Source organism: Eurytemora carolleeae, unplaced genomic scaffold (assembly GCF_000591075.1).
Source record: "Eurytemora carolleeae unplaced genomic scaffold, Eaff_2.0 scaffold1192, whole genome shotgun sequence".
In the NCBI taxonomy this organism is placed as follows: Eukaryota; Metazoa; Arthropoda; class Copepoda; order Calanoida; family Temoridae; genus Eurytemora; species Eurytemora carolleeae.
The window spans coordinates 26,359-41,409 of record NW_019397080.1 but is presented as its reverse complement, the minus strand read 5'-3'; the positions used below and the strand labels follow the sequence as shown (position 1 = coordinate 41,409).

General features: G+C 30.5%; 1 protein-coding gene across 3 annotated transcripts in view; it reads left to right on the top strand.

Annotated features, from left to right (window-relative positions):
• The window catches only part of LOC111711688 (lachesin), a 28,608-nt gene extending 15,533 nt beyond the window's left edge, over window positions 1-13,075 (top strand). For 2 of the 3 annotated variants that reach the window (XM_023486086.1, XM_023486087.1), the window contains exons 5-13: window positions 221-385; window positions 2,507-2,690; window positions 3,509-3,603; window positions 4,764-4,910; window positions 5,863-5,938; window positions 7,298-7,388; window positions 7,908-7,973; window positions 11,747-11,956; window positions 12,908-13,075. In XM_023486086.1, coding sequence (XP_023341854.1) covers window positions 221-385; window positions 2,507-2,690; window positions 3,509-3,603; window positions 4,764-4,910; window positions 5,863-5,938; window positions 7,298-7,388; window positions 7,908-7,973; window positions 11,747-11,956; window positions 12,908-12,960 — 1,087 coding nt within the window. In that variant the 3' untranslated portion in view covers window positions 12,961-13,075. The remainder of the gene's footprint in view (window positions 1-220; window positions 386-2,506; window positions 2,691-3,508; window positions 3,604-4,763; window positions 4,911-5,862; window positions 5,939-7,297; window positions 7,389-7,907; window positions 7,974-11,746; window positions 11,957-12,907) is intronic. The other variant, XM_023486088.1, reaches the window with a different exon arrangement.
• Window positions 13,076-15,051: the final 1,976 nt, after the last annotated feature.

Genomic DNA, 15,051 nt, shown 5'->3' with positions numbered 1-15,051 from the left:
TTGATGAAGGATAGGACATATCATAGTTAGGATATTTCAAAGAAAGCATTTATTTTTCTATTGTAGAAATAACATTGTTTTTGAAATGTCTATAAAAAGCCTTATCTAAGAAATGCCCTATCTATTAAAAGTCCTATTTATGAAATGTCTTATCTTTGAAATGTCCTGTCTATAAAATGTCTTCCAATGAATTGTTCCAACATCCAGTTTTATTCTTCAGAGTGTCCGTATCCCATGATGAGAGTCGACGTAAATGGAGTTTACACATTGCTGAAGCACAGTTGGAAGATACTGGACCATATATGTGTCAGCTTAATACAGATCCAATGCTGTTCAAGATGGGATATCTAGATGTAGTGATAACCCCAGATATTGTTGATATCAGGTATAAACATGAATATGTAGATTAATAAATTAAGACTGGACAGCATGAATATATTTATAGATTGATGGAATTGGCAAGTCACAAATTTTTCTATAATTTTTTCTTTTTCTTTTTTGTTATTTATAGTTTGAAAATGACATTTTAAATAATAATTCACTATAGTGCAAGCAACGACCAGGCATTGGCATTATTCAGTGATTAGAGGCGCAACTTTAGACAAAATATCGACATGTTTTGAAAAAATTAAAAATCGACCTCCCTCCGATTTTTGATTTTAGTAAAAAATCAAAAAAAAAATTTATCATGTTTTTTTGTAAGTTTAATCAAAGAATTGGTAATTTTAAAAAAATTTCATATTGTTCCTGGGTTAATATTTTAATTATCACAATTTAGTAGGAAAAAAAATGTTTTTAATTTCGTGATGGTTTCAGTGAATCTGATATTAGGAATCAAATGCTTATAAAATACTTGATCTCAATATTTTGTTAATCTGGAGATATATTCTGCTGTGTAGTTATACACTGAAGCGTTAATTAAAACAAAGAGAATAAACATTGATTCTTAAAGGAAGCGTTCTCTGAAAATGAAAGAGGGTTAGGCTTTCGGCGAAAAATAAGCGCTTTTGATCGCTACTAATCTAACTTCTATCTATCTAAATGTTGAATGTTGCAATCAAAAGATTAGTAGCGATCAAAAGCGCCTATTTTTCGCCGTAAGCCTGTATCCCATTTAATTTTTCGCTAACACTTCCTTTAAAGTAAAATTGCCCATATTGGATATCGAGATCAAATGTTCAAGATTAACGATGTTCAAAAGTTTCGATCTCTGTGCTCTTATTTATATCCTGTATTATTATTTTATTATTATTATATTTTATCTGTAGTTTTAAGGGGCAAAGCAAAGCTCGATTCACAACAATACCCTTAAAAACTTTGTCTGAACAAATATAAATTAGATATTAATGTTCATAATTTGGAAAACTGAACATTTTGAATTGTGGTTTCTGTGAAATGGAGTCCCTTGAAATTATTATTTTTTTACAAAAGAAAAATACAAAATAATGTACAAATAGGCGACATTGATCATTACTCATTACATAGCATATTTATCATTTCAGTTATTACGTAATCATCCAATCCTTGAACATATAAATTATTCGTTCTTGTATTTAAAAGTTCTTTCCATGCCTGGTCCTATGGGACATCAAAATGTTTCATTTGTTTCTTAACTAACATTTTACTAAGATCAGAAAGATTTACAGAACAATCATTTGCAATGGAAAATAAATTTCTGCCAAGAACTGTGTTAAGGTCACTTTTGCATAAATTAGAAATAAATCTAATTCAAAGCTTAGAACTTACGCTTACCTTGTCCCTTTAGGGGTTCTACTAAATATATATTTCTAAATAGTCCCTTTAGGAGTTCTACTAAATATATATTTCTAAATAGTCCCTTTAGGGGTTCTACTAAATATATATTTCTAAATAGTCCCTTTAGGGGTTTTACTAAATATATATTTCTAAATAGTCCCTTTAGTAGTTTTACTAAATATATATTTCTAAATAGTCCCTTTAGGAGTTCTACTAAATATATATTTCTAAATAGTCCCTTTAGTGGTTTTACTAAAGATATATTTCTAAATAGTCCCTTTAGGAGTTCTACTAAATATATATTTCTAAATAGTCCCTTAAGGAGTTCTACTAAATATATATATTTCTAAATGGTCCTTTTAGGGGTTCTACTAAATATATATTTCTAAATAGTCCCTTTAGTGGTTCTACTAAATATATATTTCTAAATAGTCCCTTTAGGGTTTCTACTAAAAACATATTTTTAAATGGTCCTTTTAGGGGTTCTACTAAATATATATTTCTAAATAGTCCCTTTAAGCGTTCTACTAAATATATATTTCTAAATAGTCCCTTTAGGGGTTCTACTAAATATATATTTCTAAATAGTCCCTTTAGGGGTTCTACTAAATATATATTTATAAATAGTCCCTTTAGGGGTTCTACTAAATATATATTTATAAATAGTCCCTTTAGGGGTTCTACTAAATACATATTTCTAAATAGTCTCTTTAGGGGTTCTACTAAATATATATTTCTAAATTGTATCCAGGGGTCCGAGCACTGTTATCGAGGGTGGTGTAGCTAGACTAGAATGTGAGGCAAGGGGAGAACCTGCTCCAATGGTATTCTGGCAAAGGGAGAATACCAGGGAGAAAATTACAACTCTGAACAAGAAGGATGGAACTAAACAAAGAGCTGTGAGGGTAGAGGGAGCTGATCTTCATCTACAAAAGGTTTATAAAATGTAAACAGTGAGAACCAGAAAATTGGGAAATAGAATGACGACATATTAGTAATCCTTGATAATAACCAAATAGTTATACTTGTGGTCTGTAAATTCCTTATTAAGCTGTGTACAGTGTTTAATATACTGTTAATTGTACAATTCCTGCGTTCATTAGGACTATTTATTTCTGGTTCCCACTGTACATTAAGTATGGGGAAAAAAAGAAAACGTTAGTAAATATTAAAAAAAATGTATTTATAAATCTCATTGATGGAACATATATCCGTTTAAAGGGTCTATCTAGTTCTGTCCAGCGTGCAGAGAATGGACAAAGTTAAGAATGATTTTTAAGGTGCTCTTTATCTAACATTAGATCAAGCAAAACTTACTGTATCCATTCCAAAAACTTCATCTGTATCTTTTTAATAAATTTGCAAAGCAAAAAACAAACAAGAAAAATATTGAATTTACATTTTTCGGTTATACAGACCATGATTAAAATTCTCTTTTATATAGTTTATTTAAAAAGGTCTGCTTACTGTATTAAAGAGTAGATACAGCTGTTTATTTTTAACTAGGAGTTCATATATTTTTTGGATGTTCGATCATAACTTAGGAAATTTTGATTGGGAATTCGGGAGAACCACGGGAATGTTCTTAGCTTGGTTTTGAGATTCTAAGTTGAGTGGGTTGACTTCTGTAGGAAAAAAAAACTACAATCGTAATTTACGACGAAGAGCGGGTAAACGGCGGGAGTAACTATGGGTACCTGGGGCAACGCTGGGTTCCCAACTTAGTGATATAAATATAATAATTGTTGTCTAGATAACCCGTGAAATGGCTGGTGGGTATCTATGTATAGCTAGTAATGGACATCCTCCAGCAGTCAGCAGAAGAATACAACTAGATGTCAAATTCAGGTTAAACAGGAGGAACAATTGTTTTTGCACCAAACTCTGATTTTCTAATTCCCTTTATCTTTTTCGTAGACTTTTGATATTTCAAACTACAAAATCTGGTAGATCAAAGCCCGCTATCTAAAAGCATCGGCTCGAGTCTTAATTCCTTAGACTTAGGTATAAGGCTCAATCTTAGACCCAACTTCTGAATCACCTGACAACAGCTTGTGTCACACGATCTACAGCTCTCAGCTCTTGGAGTCGACTTAAGGAGTTAGCTCTGGAATCGTTAGACTCAAGTTATAGTTTTTAGAACATGAAACAATTGACTTTATTAGTGTTAAGAGACCCTTATTACTTAACAAATTAATGTGTAAGCTACAGTAAATACAGTCAAGATTACTTAAATATCGTATTTTTAGTCCACCGTTCTGTGTCTTTCAGAAGAACCTACTCAAAAAAAATGTAAACTGGTTTAAGAGATTTTATTCATACAAAGCATGAGGTATTACAAACAAGCACAATCACAATTTGCTATGCAGTTTGGACCCGCCTAACCAGGGTTGGTTGTTTTAAGTGGTTGGCCCGAAGTTAATTAACGATACTGAATATCAAGATATGTTTTTGGATAGGTAGGGAGTTAATTGGAAGGAAAGGGATTGTCAGGTGATCTGTGGCAGGTTGAGATCAGAGGGATTTTAATGTAGATTTAAAAGAATTTTTCAATGTTCTCCGCTAAAAAAATTAAATATCATGATTTTTCAGTTTTCAACGGTCTGAGTGTTTGAAAAGTGCTGAGTAACCAAATAATGTAATAAACGTATTGTTCAACTCTTTACTATCAAATGCACATCTCTGCTTAAAGTGGAATATTTTTCCTAATAGTTTCTTTTATAGTATACAGGGTGAATACAAAACTAGAATTTGCATTGTTTTTACACAAAACTACATCAGTTTGTGTAGAGTTTTTGGTTGACAAATATTAAAATTTAGAGCAAACAAATTTTTTGATTTAAAAAAAGTAAAAAAAAATATTTGTTTGTACAAATTAAAGTCTCCCTGTAGTTTAAAATGTTCTCCCTGTAGTTTAAAATGTTCTCCCTGTAGTTTAAAATGTTCTCCCTGTAGTTTAAAATGGTCTCCAGCCGGGAGAGAATATAAAAATGTATTTTCTATTTTAGGCCTATTGTTACAGTACCGAACCAGCATATCCGAGGTGTTCTAGGGAAAACTATTGGATTAGAGTGTGAAATAGAATCCTTTCCCCGAGCTGAGATATCCTGGGTAAAACGGGATCCTCCTTATGATCCGATTGAAACAGGGGGAAGGTAATATCTATTTATGTTGTAGGGCGATAAAGTAACTTTATAACCCTACAACGGGAAATATTAGTTGTGAAAATTGAAATTTTAATTGCAGGTCGATAAAGATAAAGTTTTAGTCACACAATCTCAGATATTTTTGATTTTTCTGAAATAATTAATTAATTTGTAGGTTTTGATAAATAATTTATGAAAAAGACTGTGTTATTTCAAGTGACCTACAGTTAACCCCTTAATAACGAATACATCGGAAGAATTGATCAAATGTCGTCTTGACAATTTTTCAATGAGTTTTATACTTTATTACGTAAATTTCAGTATTTGCGAAAATAAATAAATAGCCATGAATATGCGGGAACAGTTTTAAAGAGTTCCATATAATCATTTGATTAAAAAACTAAATATCTGCAACATTCCATTATCAGAAAGTGAAGAATACGACATTTGATGAATTCTTTCGATGTATTCTTTATTAAGGGTTTCACTGTATGAAAGTGAATGTTAATGTTTTTAAAATATAAATGTGCTCCCCAACCAGTGTTTCTGGAGAAATAGGAATAATTTAGTCACTCTTGGCCATTCAAAGGTTTAAAGGAGTTCCTGTTTAAACAATACACCTTTTTTGAAGCAGTCAAAACTCTCTACTACAAGGGAATAGTTATATTTAAAGGAAACTGTTGTGAATTGAACATGCAATTTTACAAATGGAAGGATCACTTGAAATGACGTCTACAGCACCTTAATTGATTTATATTAAATGATGACCATTAATAAAAAATTCCGGAGTTCGTTTTTTAAATTGGCCTTTTCATGGCCGATCTTTTGGTCAAACAAAATATACATTTTAAGAATATCTTACTACTATAAAGAATTTTAAATTTTTAAGAAAGATTATCTCTATCTTTATAGACTTAAGCCCACCTTAAACCAAGTAATTTGTTGATTATTGATAATGTAGGTTTATAAAAGAGGATTTCCACTCTACAGACTACAAAACTAAATCTGTTCTCACAATCTATAATTATACAAATCAGGTAAAATATAGATTAAAACTACTTATCCTAAGGTTGTTCAGATCTACGGATCTATTTAATCCCTCTAAGATATCCTTGAAGTGATACTCTCAAATTTAAAAGTTTTCAGAGTGGATATCAAGATGGATCAGTAACGTTTCGTATAGAACATTTTCGTCAGTAGGATTTTGTATAGTACACTTTGTCTAGATAACATTTCATCTGGCTAACATTTTGAGTAGGTAATTTTTCGTAAGGTAATTTTTTGTATACATTTATCCACAAAAGAATGTAGATAGTTTGCAGAGAAAATCCGCCAAATTACAACATTTTCAACCAAACCAAACCAAACTATGTCTCTCTGATAAGACTTAAGTGTGTATACTCGTCAGGGTAAGGATGCTATCATTGTTGTTAACAATTATCATAAAGACTGTTTATCAGTGGATCTGTGCGTAACATTAAATTTCTGACTGAACAGTGTGGCATCCTGCCTGATCAAGAATACCTGAAATCTGATGGATAATAATTCGGTAAAAAAGAAAAAAATATGTTCAATAGCTTATTAAATAGCTTATACTTGATTTTTTTTACATATACCCCAGGTGTTAGCTATACGAAATGTTACCTAGACAGAATGTTATCTATATGTTACCTAGACAAATGTTACATGTAAAGTGTACTACTCGAAAATGAACTTAGACGAAATGTTACTGTACGAAAATGTACTATACAAAATGTTACTGATCCGTCAAGATTAAGAGTTGTAGATTAACACCATTTTACCCAAAGGTTTGGAATCTATGTAAGAAAGTCCTGGGAAAAAAGTTGCTGGAAAAAAATCCGGAATAAAAACTTTGGAAAAAAGTCAGAATTTTCTCAAGTCCTTGGAAAAAATGTCACTTGAAATAAAGTCCTGTGTTTTGGACTGCTGGGACTTTTTTCCTAAAATAGTATGGGGTCTGCCAAAAAAAGTCTCAGGAAATAAGATCTCATAAAGAAAATAAATCCGAGGAAAAGAAAAACCTAGAAAAAAAAGTCTGAACTTGAACTCAGTAATTTAAGGCTGCGGAAAAAAGTCCTAAGAAAAGTTGTGTATGAACTTTTTTGGTGGTCTATAGGTGTACATATTTCAAGTTGCACGTATTTTAGCATTAAGGACAATACAAGTTTACATATTTCAGGATATAGGAATCTAAAGTTGTACATATTTTAGGATTCAGGACTGTACAGGTGTACATATTTCAGGATATTGGACTCTAAAGTTGTACATATTTCAGAATTCAGGACTGTACACGTGTACATATTTCAAAATATAGGACTGTATACGTGTACATATTTCAGAATATAGGACTAGCTCTAAAGTTGTACGTACTTCAGGATTCTGGACTGTACACGTGTAAAGCTAGGAATGAGATGAATATCAAAGGAGATTCCGTAGATGCAATCATTTATCTCAACTCAGAGCGAGGTAACCTATGATGCTGAAAAGTTCTAGAATTTGTAAATACGAAAAAGTGGCGTCTTTTTACGACAATTTTTAAAGCTGGGGTTGTGGATAAAATTTCAACAAACCCAAGATTGGGATGAATTAAAAGGAGAAAATACGCAAAGCAGAGATAATTTTTCTCACATATGTAGAAAAATCAAGAGAATATGACAGATAAAGAAAGAAAATTTGTTTACAATGGGACTCGTAAAATGTGGATAAGAGGGACGACATTTAAGCAAATTTCTATGTTGATATAAAGCAAATTGTTTATCCAGGTACCTGAAAACTAATTATTTTTGATTGTAGTTTCTTTTTAATGGGTCCCCCTGTATTTAAAAACTTTTAAAGCCATGGAGGCAATTAAATTCTTTTTAGTCATTTAGTAAATGTATAAATGAATTAATGCTTTTATCAACAACGTTGTTAAAAGACTGAAAAAGGATTTTATGAAACCTAAAAAGCTGATAGAACCCAGATAGAAAACAAAATTAATTTCAGAAAATAAAACTGTGATTCATCAAAAACAGGAATTACAAGGGGAGATTATGGGATCTCCAGAAACCGGTATTTTTATAAACAAACAAAAAATTGCAGTACACAGAACAAACTGCAATATTTGTCCGCATGGCAATTAAGTCTGTGAGCAAACCTTAAACATTGCTTTATTTATTTCTTTAAAAATAAACTAGTTCTAACTTTTTAAATATACTTTGTCGAGTCATGTATCCTGTGTATCCTGTATAATGTGTATCGTGTTTCATGTATCTTCTAACCTTTATCATCTATTCTGTATCATGTATCGTGTTTTATGTATCATGTATCTTGTATCGTGGAATTGTATCGTGTGTTCTGTATCATGTATCATGTATCTACATCTTGTATCGGTGTTCTGTTTCATGTATCCTGTATCATGGAATTGTATCGTGCGTTCTGAATCATGTATCTGGATCTTGTATCGTGTGTTTTGTATTATGCATCATGTAATCGTATCGTGTATTGTGTATCCTGTGTCCTGTAACTTGTATCCTGCATCTTGTATCAAATCTTCAGTATCCTATATCCAATATTCTCCATCGTGTATCGTGTATTTTATCCTGTATTAAATCTTCAGTATTCTATATATCCTGTAATATGTATCCAGTGTATCCTGTATCATGTATTAATATCCTGTATCCAGTGTATCCAGTGTATCCTGTATCATGTATCCAATGTATCCTGTGTATCCTGTATATTGTATCAAATGTATCCTGTAACTGGACACTAAATGATAAAAGTTTATGATGCAGCTAGATATAGAAAAATATAAAAACTCGGTAAACTTGCATATTCTCCTTACTACTAAACGTAAACACAATTACACAGAGTATATAAACAGCAGACTTAATTTTACAAAAAGGTAATATTTTCAATATTAAAAATGGCCTAAAACTTAACACTTATAGAGAGGTAACATACCTGAAAAATGTTTCGTCTGCAAAAGGAATTGGGTCTTTGCCACAAACTGAAGTTTTCTTATTCCCATATTTTTGCAACCTGATGTTGTAACCCATCAATATTTCAAACCTAGATTATTTGCTCTAACATAATTCATAGTTTGAAAAATCTGTGGTCTATAACATTGGGTTGCAAAGATATAGGAATTAGAAATTCAGAATTTGTGGGAAAGACTTAATTCCTTAATTCTTATTTTGTTGGTGTTGTGTTAAAAGGTTCATTTTACAAAAAGAATACAGTTAGCAAAGGATTTAGTTGGTGGCCATTGAAAAATTACTGTCATAAAAAGATACAAAAAAAATATACTTAATTTTCGATACTTATCCTTGAACTCTTTTCTTTAAATTGTTAAGACGACACTAAACTCAAAATCTATTTTAAAATATTAAAAATATTAAAGTGTTAGTAAATATATTTAATGAGTACTGGTATTGAAGCATGACAAGAAAAACAAACAAAACGTACGATATCAAACCCAATGAGGCCCAAAAATAAAGTACTATTTCAAATGCTGCATGGTTTAAAGAAATATTTCTTCATAAGTTTTCGACACGTTAAGACTTAAAATGTTTAAAATGATGCTTAAAATAATCAATTTTAATTCAATAAGGATATTTCTAATGTTTACAAGTTAAATAAATATATTCTGAGATTTGCTTGAATTGTTAAAACTTTTTTTTTCCTGAAGAGCTCGACACTAAGAATGATAAATTAAAACTCTCAAATACTGGCTCTAAGCTTTTTGTTTTAATCCTCCATCATACTTAGCTATCTGTCTATCTTCTCATTTTCATCTAACTATTCTTTTTATTGTTTGGTCTTTTTTTCCTTTTTTCATCATTATTATGAACGGACAAACCCGTGTATTTTATGTAATAGGGGTCAGCGGCTCAGAGCTAACACTATAGTTTCAGTAGAAGTAAATATTTCAATTTACTGATAGCGCCGATATAAGGATTCATCTCTAATTGGATAATGAGATCACATAGATTCAGCCTGCTTATAAACAGTCTCATCAATTTTAAAGACAGGGTTGATTTTGAAGTGTCGCAACGCCCTAAGCTTAGATTTTACCGCTCTAACTCACTTATGCTTTTCTGTAGCCCTTTACGTGTACATTTTAGCACTGTAAAGCACTTGTTGTTAGCTTTGGTTTTTTAGAAGTAATTGGCAAAATTCTCAAAAATTTAAGCTTGAGAGCGTGAGACCATTAAATCATAATAGACACCAAACACATGACTGAACCCTGATTGGATCAGGCGCTAATGGAATACCAAACAAGTGTGATGGGAGAGACTTACTCCTAAACAGTTCCAATTCTGAACATAATCTTTTACATTAATTATTCGTGTTTTTGATTTTTCTTTAGTTTTCTACTTATATCTCTTCGTTTCCAATCTAAAAGTCTATCATTAATACTATTTCTTCTATTTTCTAATTGTCTATCCATTATCTGTACTTGAATGTTTTTCAATTTTCTATCTAACTAACTATCTATCTGTAATAGGTTCTCAATTACTGTTCTTCTATTTTCTAATTGTCTATCCATTATCTGTACTTGAATGTTTTTCAATTTTCTATCTAACTAACTATCTATCTGTAATAGGTTCTCAATTACTGTTCTTCTATCTATCTGTTATCTGTTCTCTATTACTACTCTACTATTTTATATATATAAATACTTTAATACTGTAATCTGTTCTTAATTACTATACTTTTCTGTCTTTCTATCTATTTGTAATCAATTACTGTTCTTCTATTTTCTATCTTTCTATCTATTATCTGTTATTAATTACAATTTTTATATACCTCTATATATCTATTTGCAATCTGTTCTCAATTACTGTTCTTCTATTTTCTATCTTTCTATCTATTATCTGTTATTAATTACAATTTTTATATACCTCTATATATCTATTTGCAATCTGTTCTCAATTACTGTTCTTCTATTTTCTATCTATCTATCAATTTTCTGTTATTAATTACAGTTTTATATATACCTCTATCTATCTCTATATCTTTTATTTTGTATTAATCTCTTAATAGTATTTTTCTTCCTATCTATCTATCCTTCTCATTATCTTCTATGTTCTATCTATCTATCTTTCGAAGCAGAGCACAATGAGGGCTTAAAATAACATACGAAAAATCTACATTAAATAGATGAAAATTGATTTAAAGTAAAGACTATTGTTATTTGATTATAAATGATTAGACAAGATTGAAATTAGAGCCAAAGTAGGAAACATACTGCAGACCAGTTTTTGGTAAAAGGAATTGAGTCTTTCCCACAAACTCTGGTTTCTACTCCCAATATCTTTGCAACCCAATATTATAAACCTTAGATATTTCAAACTATGAATTCTGTTGGATCAAAATATCAAAGTTTGAAATAACAAAGGTTTTCAACAAAGATTACAAAGAATTTGAGGCAAAGACGCAATTCCTTTATCAAAATAGTATTACTATCTAAATAAACTTTTTTATCTTAAAGGGACTGCCAACAAAAATTCACCTTAAAAGAGACGCATCTTTAATTCACAGCGCTACCCTTTATACCTTCATCTGAGGAAATAGGAAATATCGTAGTTTTTCTTTCTACAAAACTGTTACAATTTTTACAATTTTCTTCATTGTCTCTGCTCCATCAATCATTAAGAAACCAGAGTTGGATATCAATTTTCAGACAGAAAAAAGGCTATTTCTTACCATTTTTACGGCAAACGAAGATTTAAAGAGTATCGTTGTAAATTGAGCCATCAAATACACTAAAGTATTGCTATAATGTCGTCTTCCTATCATTGTATTAACTTTAATAATACAACTTTGTCTTGTTAATTCAGAATATTCTACTCATGATGACAGAACTACTCCTGATCCCTACCTCATCCTCACGGACTACGAGTTCTCTCAACTACCCTATGATCCAACCTTCTCCCACAACACTGAGAACCCCTACTGGATGGTTTCAAACAAATCTCCGACCGTCCCAAGGTCTAAAAAACCGCCGACCACCGATCGACGAGTTTTAAACTCGGCGCCAACTTCACAAAGTAGGTTTAAACCAAGAATTTTAAGGTCAATAATTGAGTATTTACCAAAAAAAACTTCAAATCCCTATATTTTTGCAACCCCCTGTCGTCAGGCGGCTAAGATATAGTGATAAGAAAATTCAGGCAAAAACTATATTTCTTTTTTTTTGCAAAAGAAATATGGAAATCTAAAGGAGCGACGTGGTAATCGTCTTTGCTATTCAATAAATGACAAAGAGTGTTACTTACGAGCTTTACAAAATGTAATATACCTTCTCTGTTTCTTTTAAATTGAGATAATGAACAGTTTTCATGTCAAAATACCTTCTCTGCTTCGTTTAAATTGAGATAATGAACAGTTTTCATGTCAAATATACCTTCTCTGCTTCTTTTAAATTGAGATGATGAACAGTTTTCATGTCAAATAAATTTGAATCAAGGCAAATCGTTTAATATTTCTGTCAATTTCTGAGGTGGAAAAATGGCAGAAAATTAGGAATCCCGAGACAGTCTAGTATAGGGTTATCCAAAAAGGATGAGACTTCAGAGACGACTGTACGCAGTTTATTCCGTCTTGTTCCCAATGTTCGAGGTTAATTTTAACTGTAAATTTGTTTCGATCCTTCTTTCCAAATCAGACAATTATATTTTTACAATTTAGGTTGTTTTACAAGTCTCATATACTTTTTTGGTAACCCTTTAGTTTTTATTGTGAACTGATTTAACTAAAATAGTGTTCACGAAATAAAGAGTTTTTTTCAAATTTAAAGTTTAAATTATTTAAGATTCATTGTTTTCAACCCAGCCGATGATGAACCCTGATGTCTGTTTTGAATTAATTGTGTAATATTATCTTAGTCCTTTTAATCCTTCAGGGCCAAAATCTAACCAAAATAATAGTTTTAAAATCAAAATCCGAGTTCTTTAAAGAAATGATAATTTTAGGTTATTGATGTCACATTTTTGTTTCAGGATTAGAGACGTTTATCTTTTTTCTTCTGCTCTCTGTAATCCTGATCGACTGAATCATTTAATCACAAACTGGCAAACCCTGGAATGACTTAATTTCGAAAATCGAATTTTTAAATTTTTTGCAAATATTTTAGTCACAAATTTTTTTGAGTACACAGTTTAACTTTTTTATTTAATTTTACAGTAAAGCAAAGGTAAAAGAAAAATGATAACATTTATTCCATAGTTTTCTGGTTTGCACTGTAAACAATAGTTTGATGTGAGATAAAAGAACATTAAAAACCAAGCGTGTTTCTACATCTTTTGAATTTCAAGGTTAACAAAATATTATATAAAATATTTAAAATATCTAATAAAAAGCAACTATTTTTAAGTTGAAAAGGTAGTTGACAGTTGGCAATATATTTACTTAACTATAGTTTACAAGTTTTTAAAAAGTTTAAAATGAAAATTTTTACTTTTTAAACTTTCAAGACACACATTAAAAGAACAATTTGTTGTCTATTCATTTAAAAGGTGAAAACTATGTATTTAAACTTAATATTTGTTTTTAAAAAGTTTCATTATGCATTAATCTATCCGTAAATAATACAAAAAAGGAAAAAAAAATTTGATTTTGCGATCAAGTTTATTTTCATACAAGGAACTATGATCACTTGCCGCGAACCTTAATTCCTCTATACATGCAATCTGATAATAGTGTAAACTTTTAGTATCTTGAACAACACGTTGTAGTCTAAACATTTGATATATCTAGCGGATTTTATCGCAATGTCAAAGGTCTAAAATATCATCAACAAGAATTAGAAAATTAAAGTATGTGGCGAAAATCAGTTTCTTTGATTACAATATTATTAGTTTTTCATTGAAACAAATAAACAGAAAAACTTAAAAAAGGCTGTCTTCCACATTTCCAGCCCCCCCCCCCTCCTCCCCCCTCTCCTTTCCTAAGCCTATCAAACGTTCGGAGTTTTTCGGATATTTTGTAATAAATTTCTAGTATTTGTATCCGTTGTGTTTAATCATCTAAGCTTGAAATAGTTTGTAAAACAGGGATAGACATTAACTTAATCTACACTACAATAAATATATATAAATGCAAAAATATATATTGAAAAAATTATAAAAAATCTTCAAGACAGTTTTGAAAAGAGAGGTGAGTCGTTGCCACAAACTCAAATCCCTTTATCTTTGCAACCTGATGTTGTAAACCTTCAAACTTATTTGATTTAACGGAATCCATAGTTTAAAATATCTCAGGTCTACGACATTTAGCTACAAAGATTAAGGAATTGGAAAATCTGAATTTGTGGCAAAGACTTAGTTCTTTACATAATTGAAATATAGGCTGTACACAAAAATCTTTTTACAAGCTCAAGATATTCAGATTACCCTAGCCCCGGTTGGGGGTCAATGTGGATTTTTCTTTTTAAACCTTATAACCGGCTTATTAAACTACTTCACTTTTTCGACATTATAATTAAGATCAAATCTTAAAATTTTAAATTTCATGGGTAAGGTAAGGTACAGTCACAGGACGGTTAGAATATCAAAGGGTGAAATCAAAAAATCTTTTGAAAATCTAAAAATAGCCCGTAACCGAATTCCTATGACATAGCAAGAATAATGCACCCCCCCCCCCTCCCTGGCCCTTGGTGTAGGATTGAACATAATGTTTACCTGTAAAATTATGTTAATTAAGTATGCATATGTGTAATTTATATGATATTAATGTAAATATAGCTTATTAAAAAATATTTGCATAATCAGAGCGTGTTTAATCACTGTTATGCGAGTTCTGAAATATTTAGTCTGTCCACTGTAAATAACAAACCTGAAACTTAAATGTCTCAAAATAATACAAAATTCACAATCTTTAGATTATTATCCAAAATCAATCAAAGTTCTGACTAATATCCTTTTTTCAAATTCTTTACATATTTTTTTTAAAGGTCAAATTAACTGTATTTATTCCTTCTATTCCTTAATCTTCTATATATGCGTTAAAAGCTTTTATGTCGATGTATGAAGAAAAAGGTTTATATTAAGCCACATCTTTGGAAGTTTTTAAAACTTCAAAAATTATGATTTTCCATTTTTGGCTCTGCGCAAAATCACTGTTATTCATATCAGAATATATATAA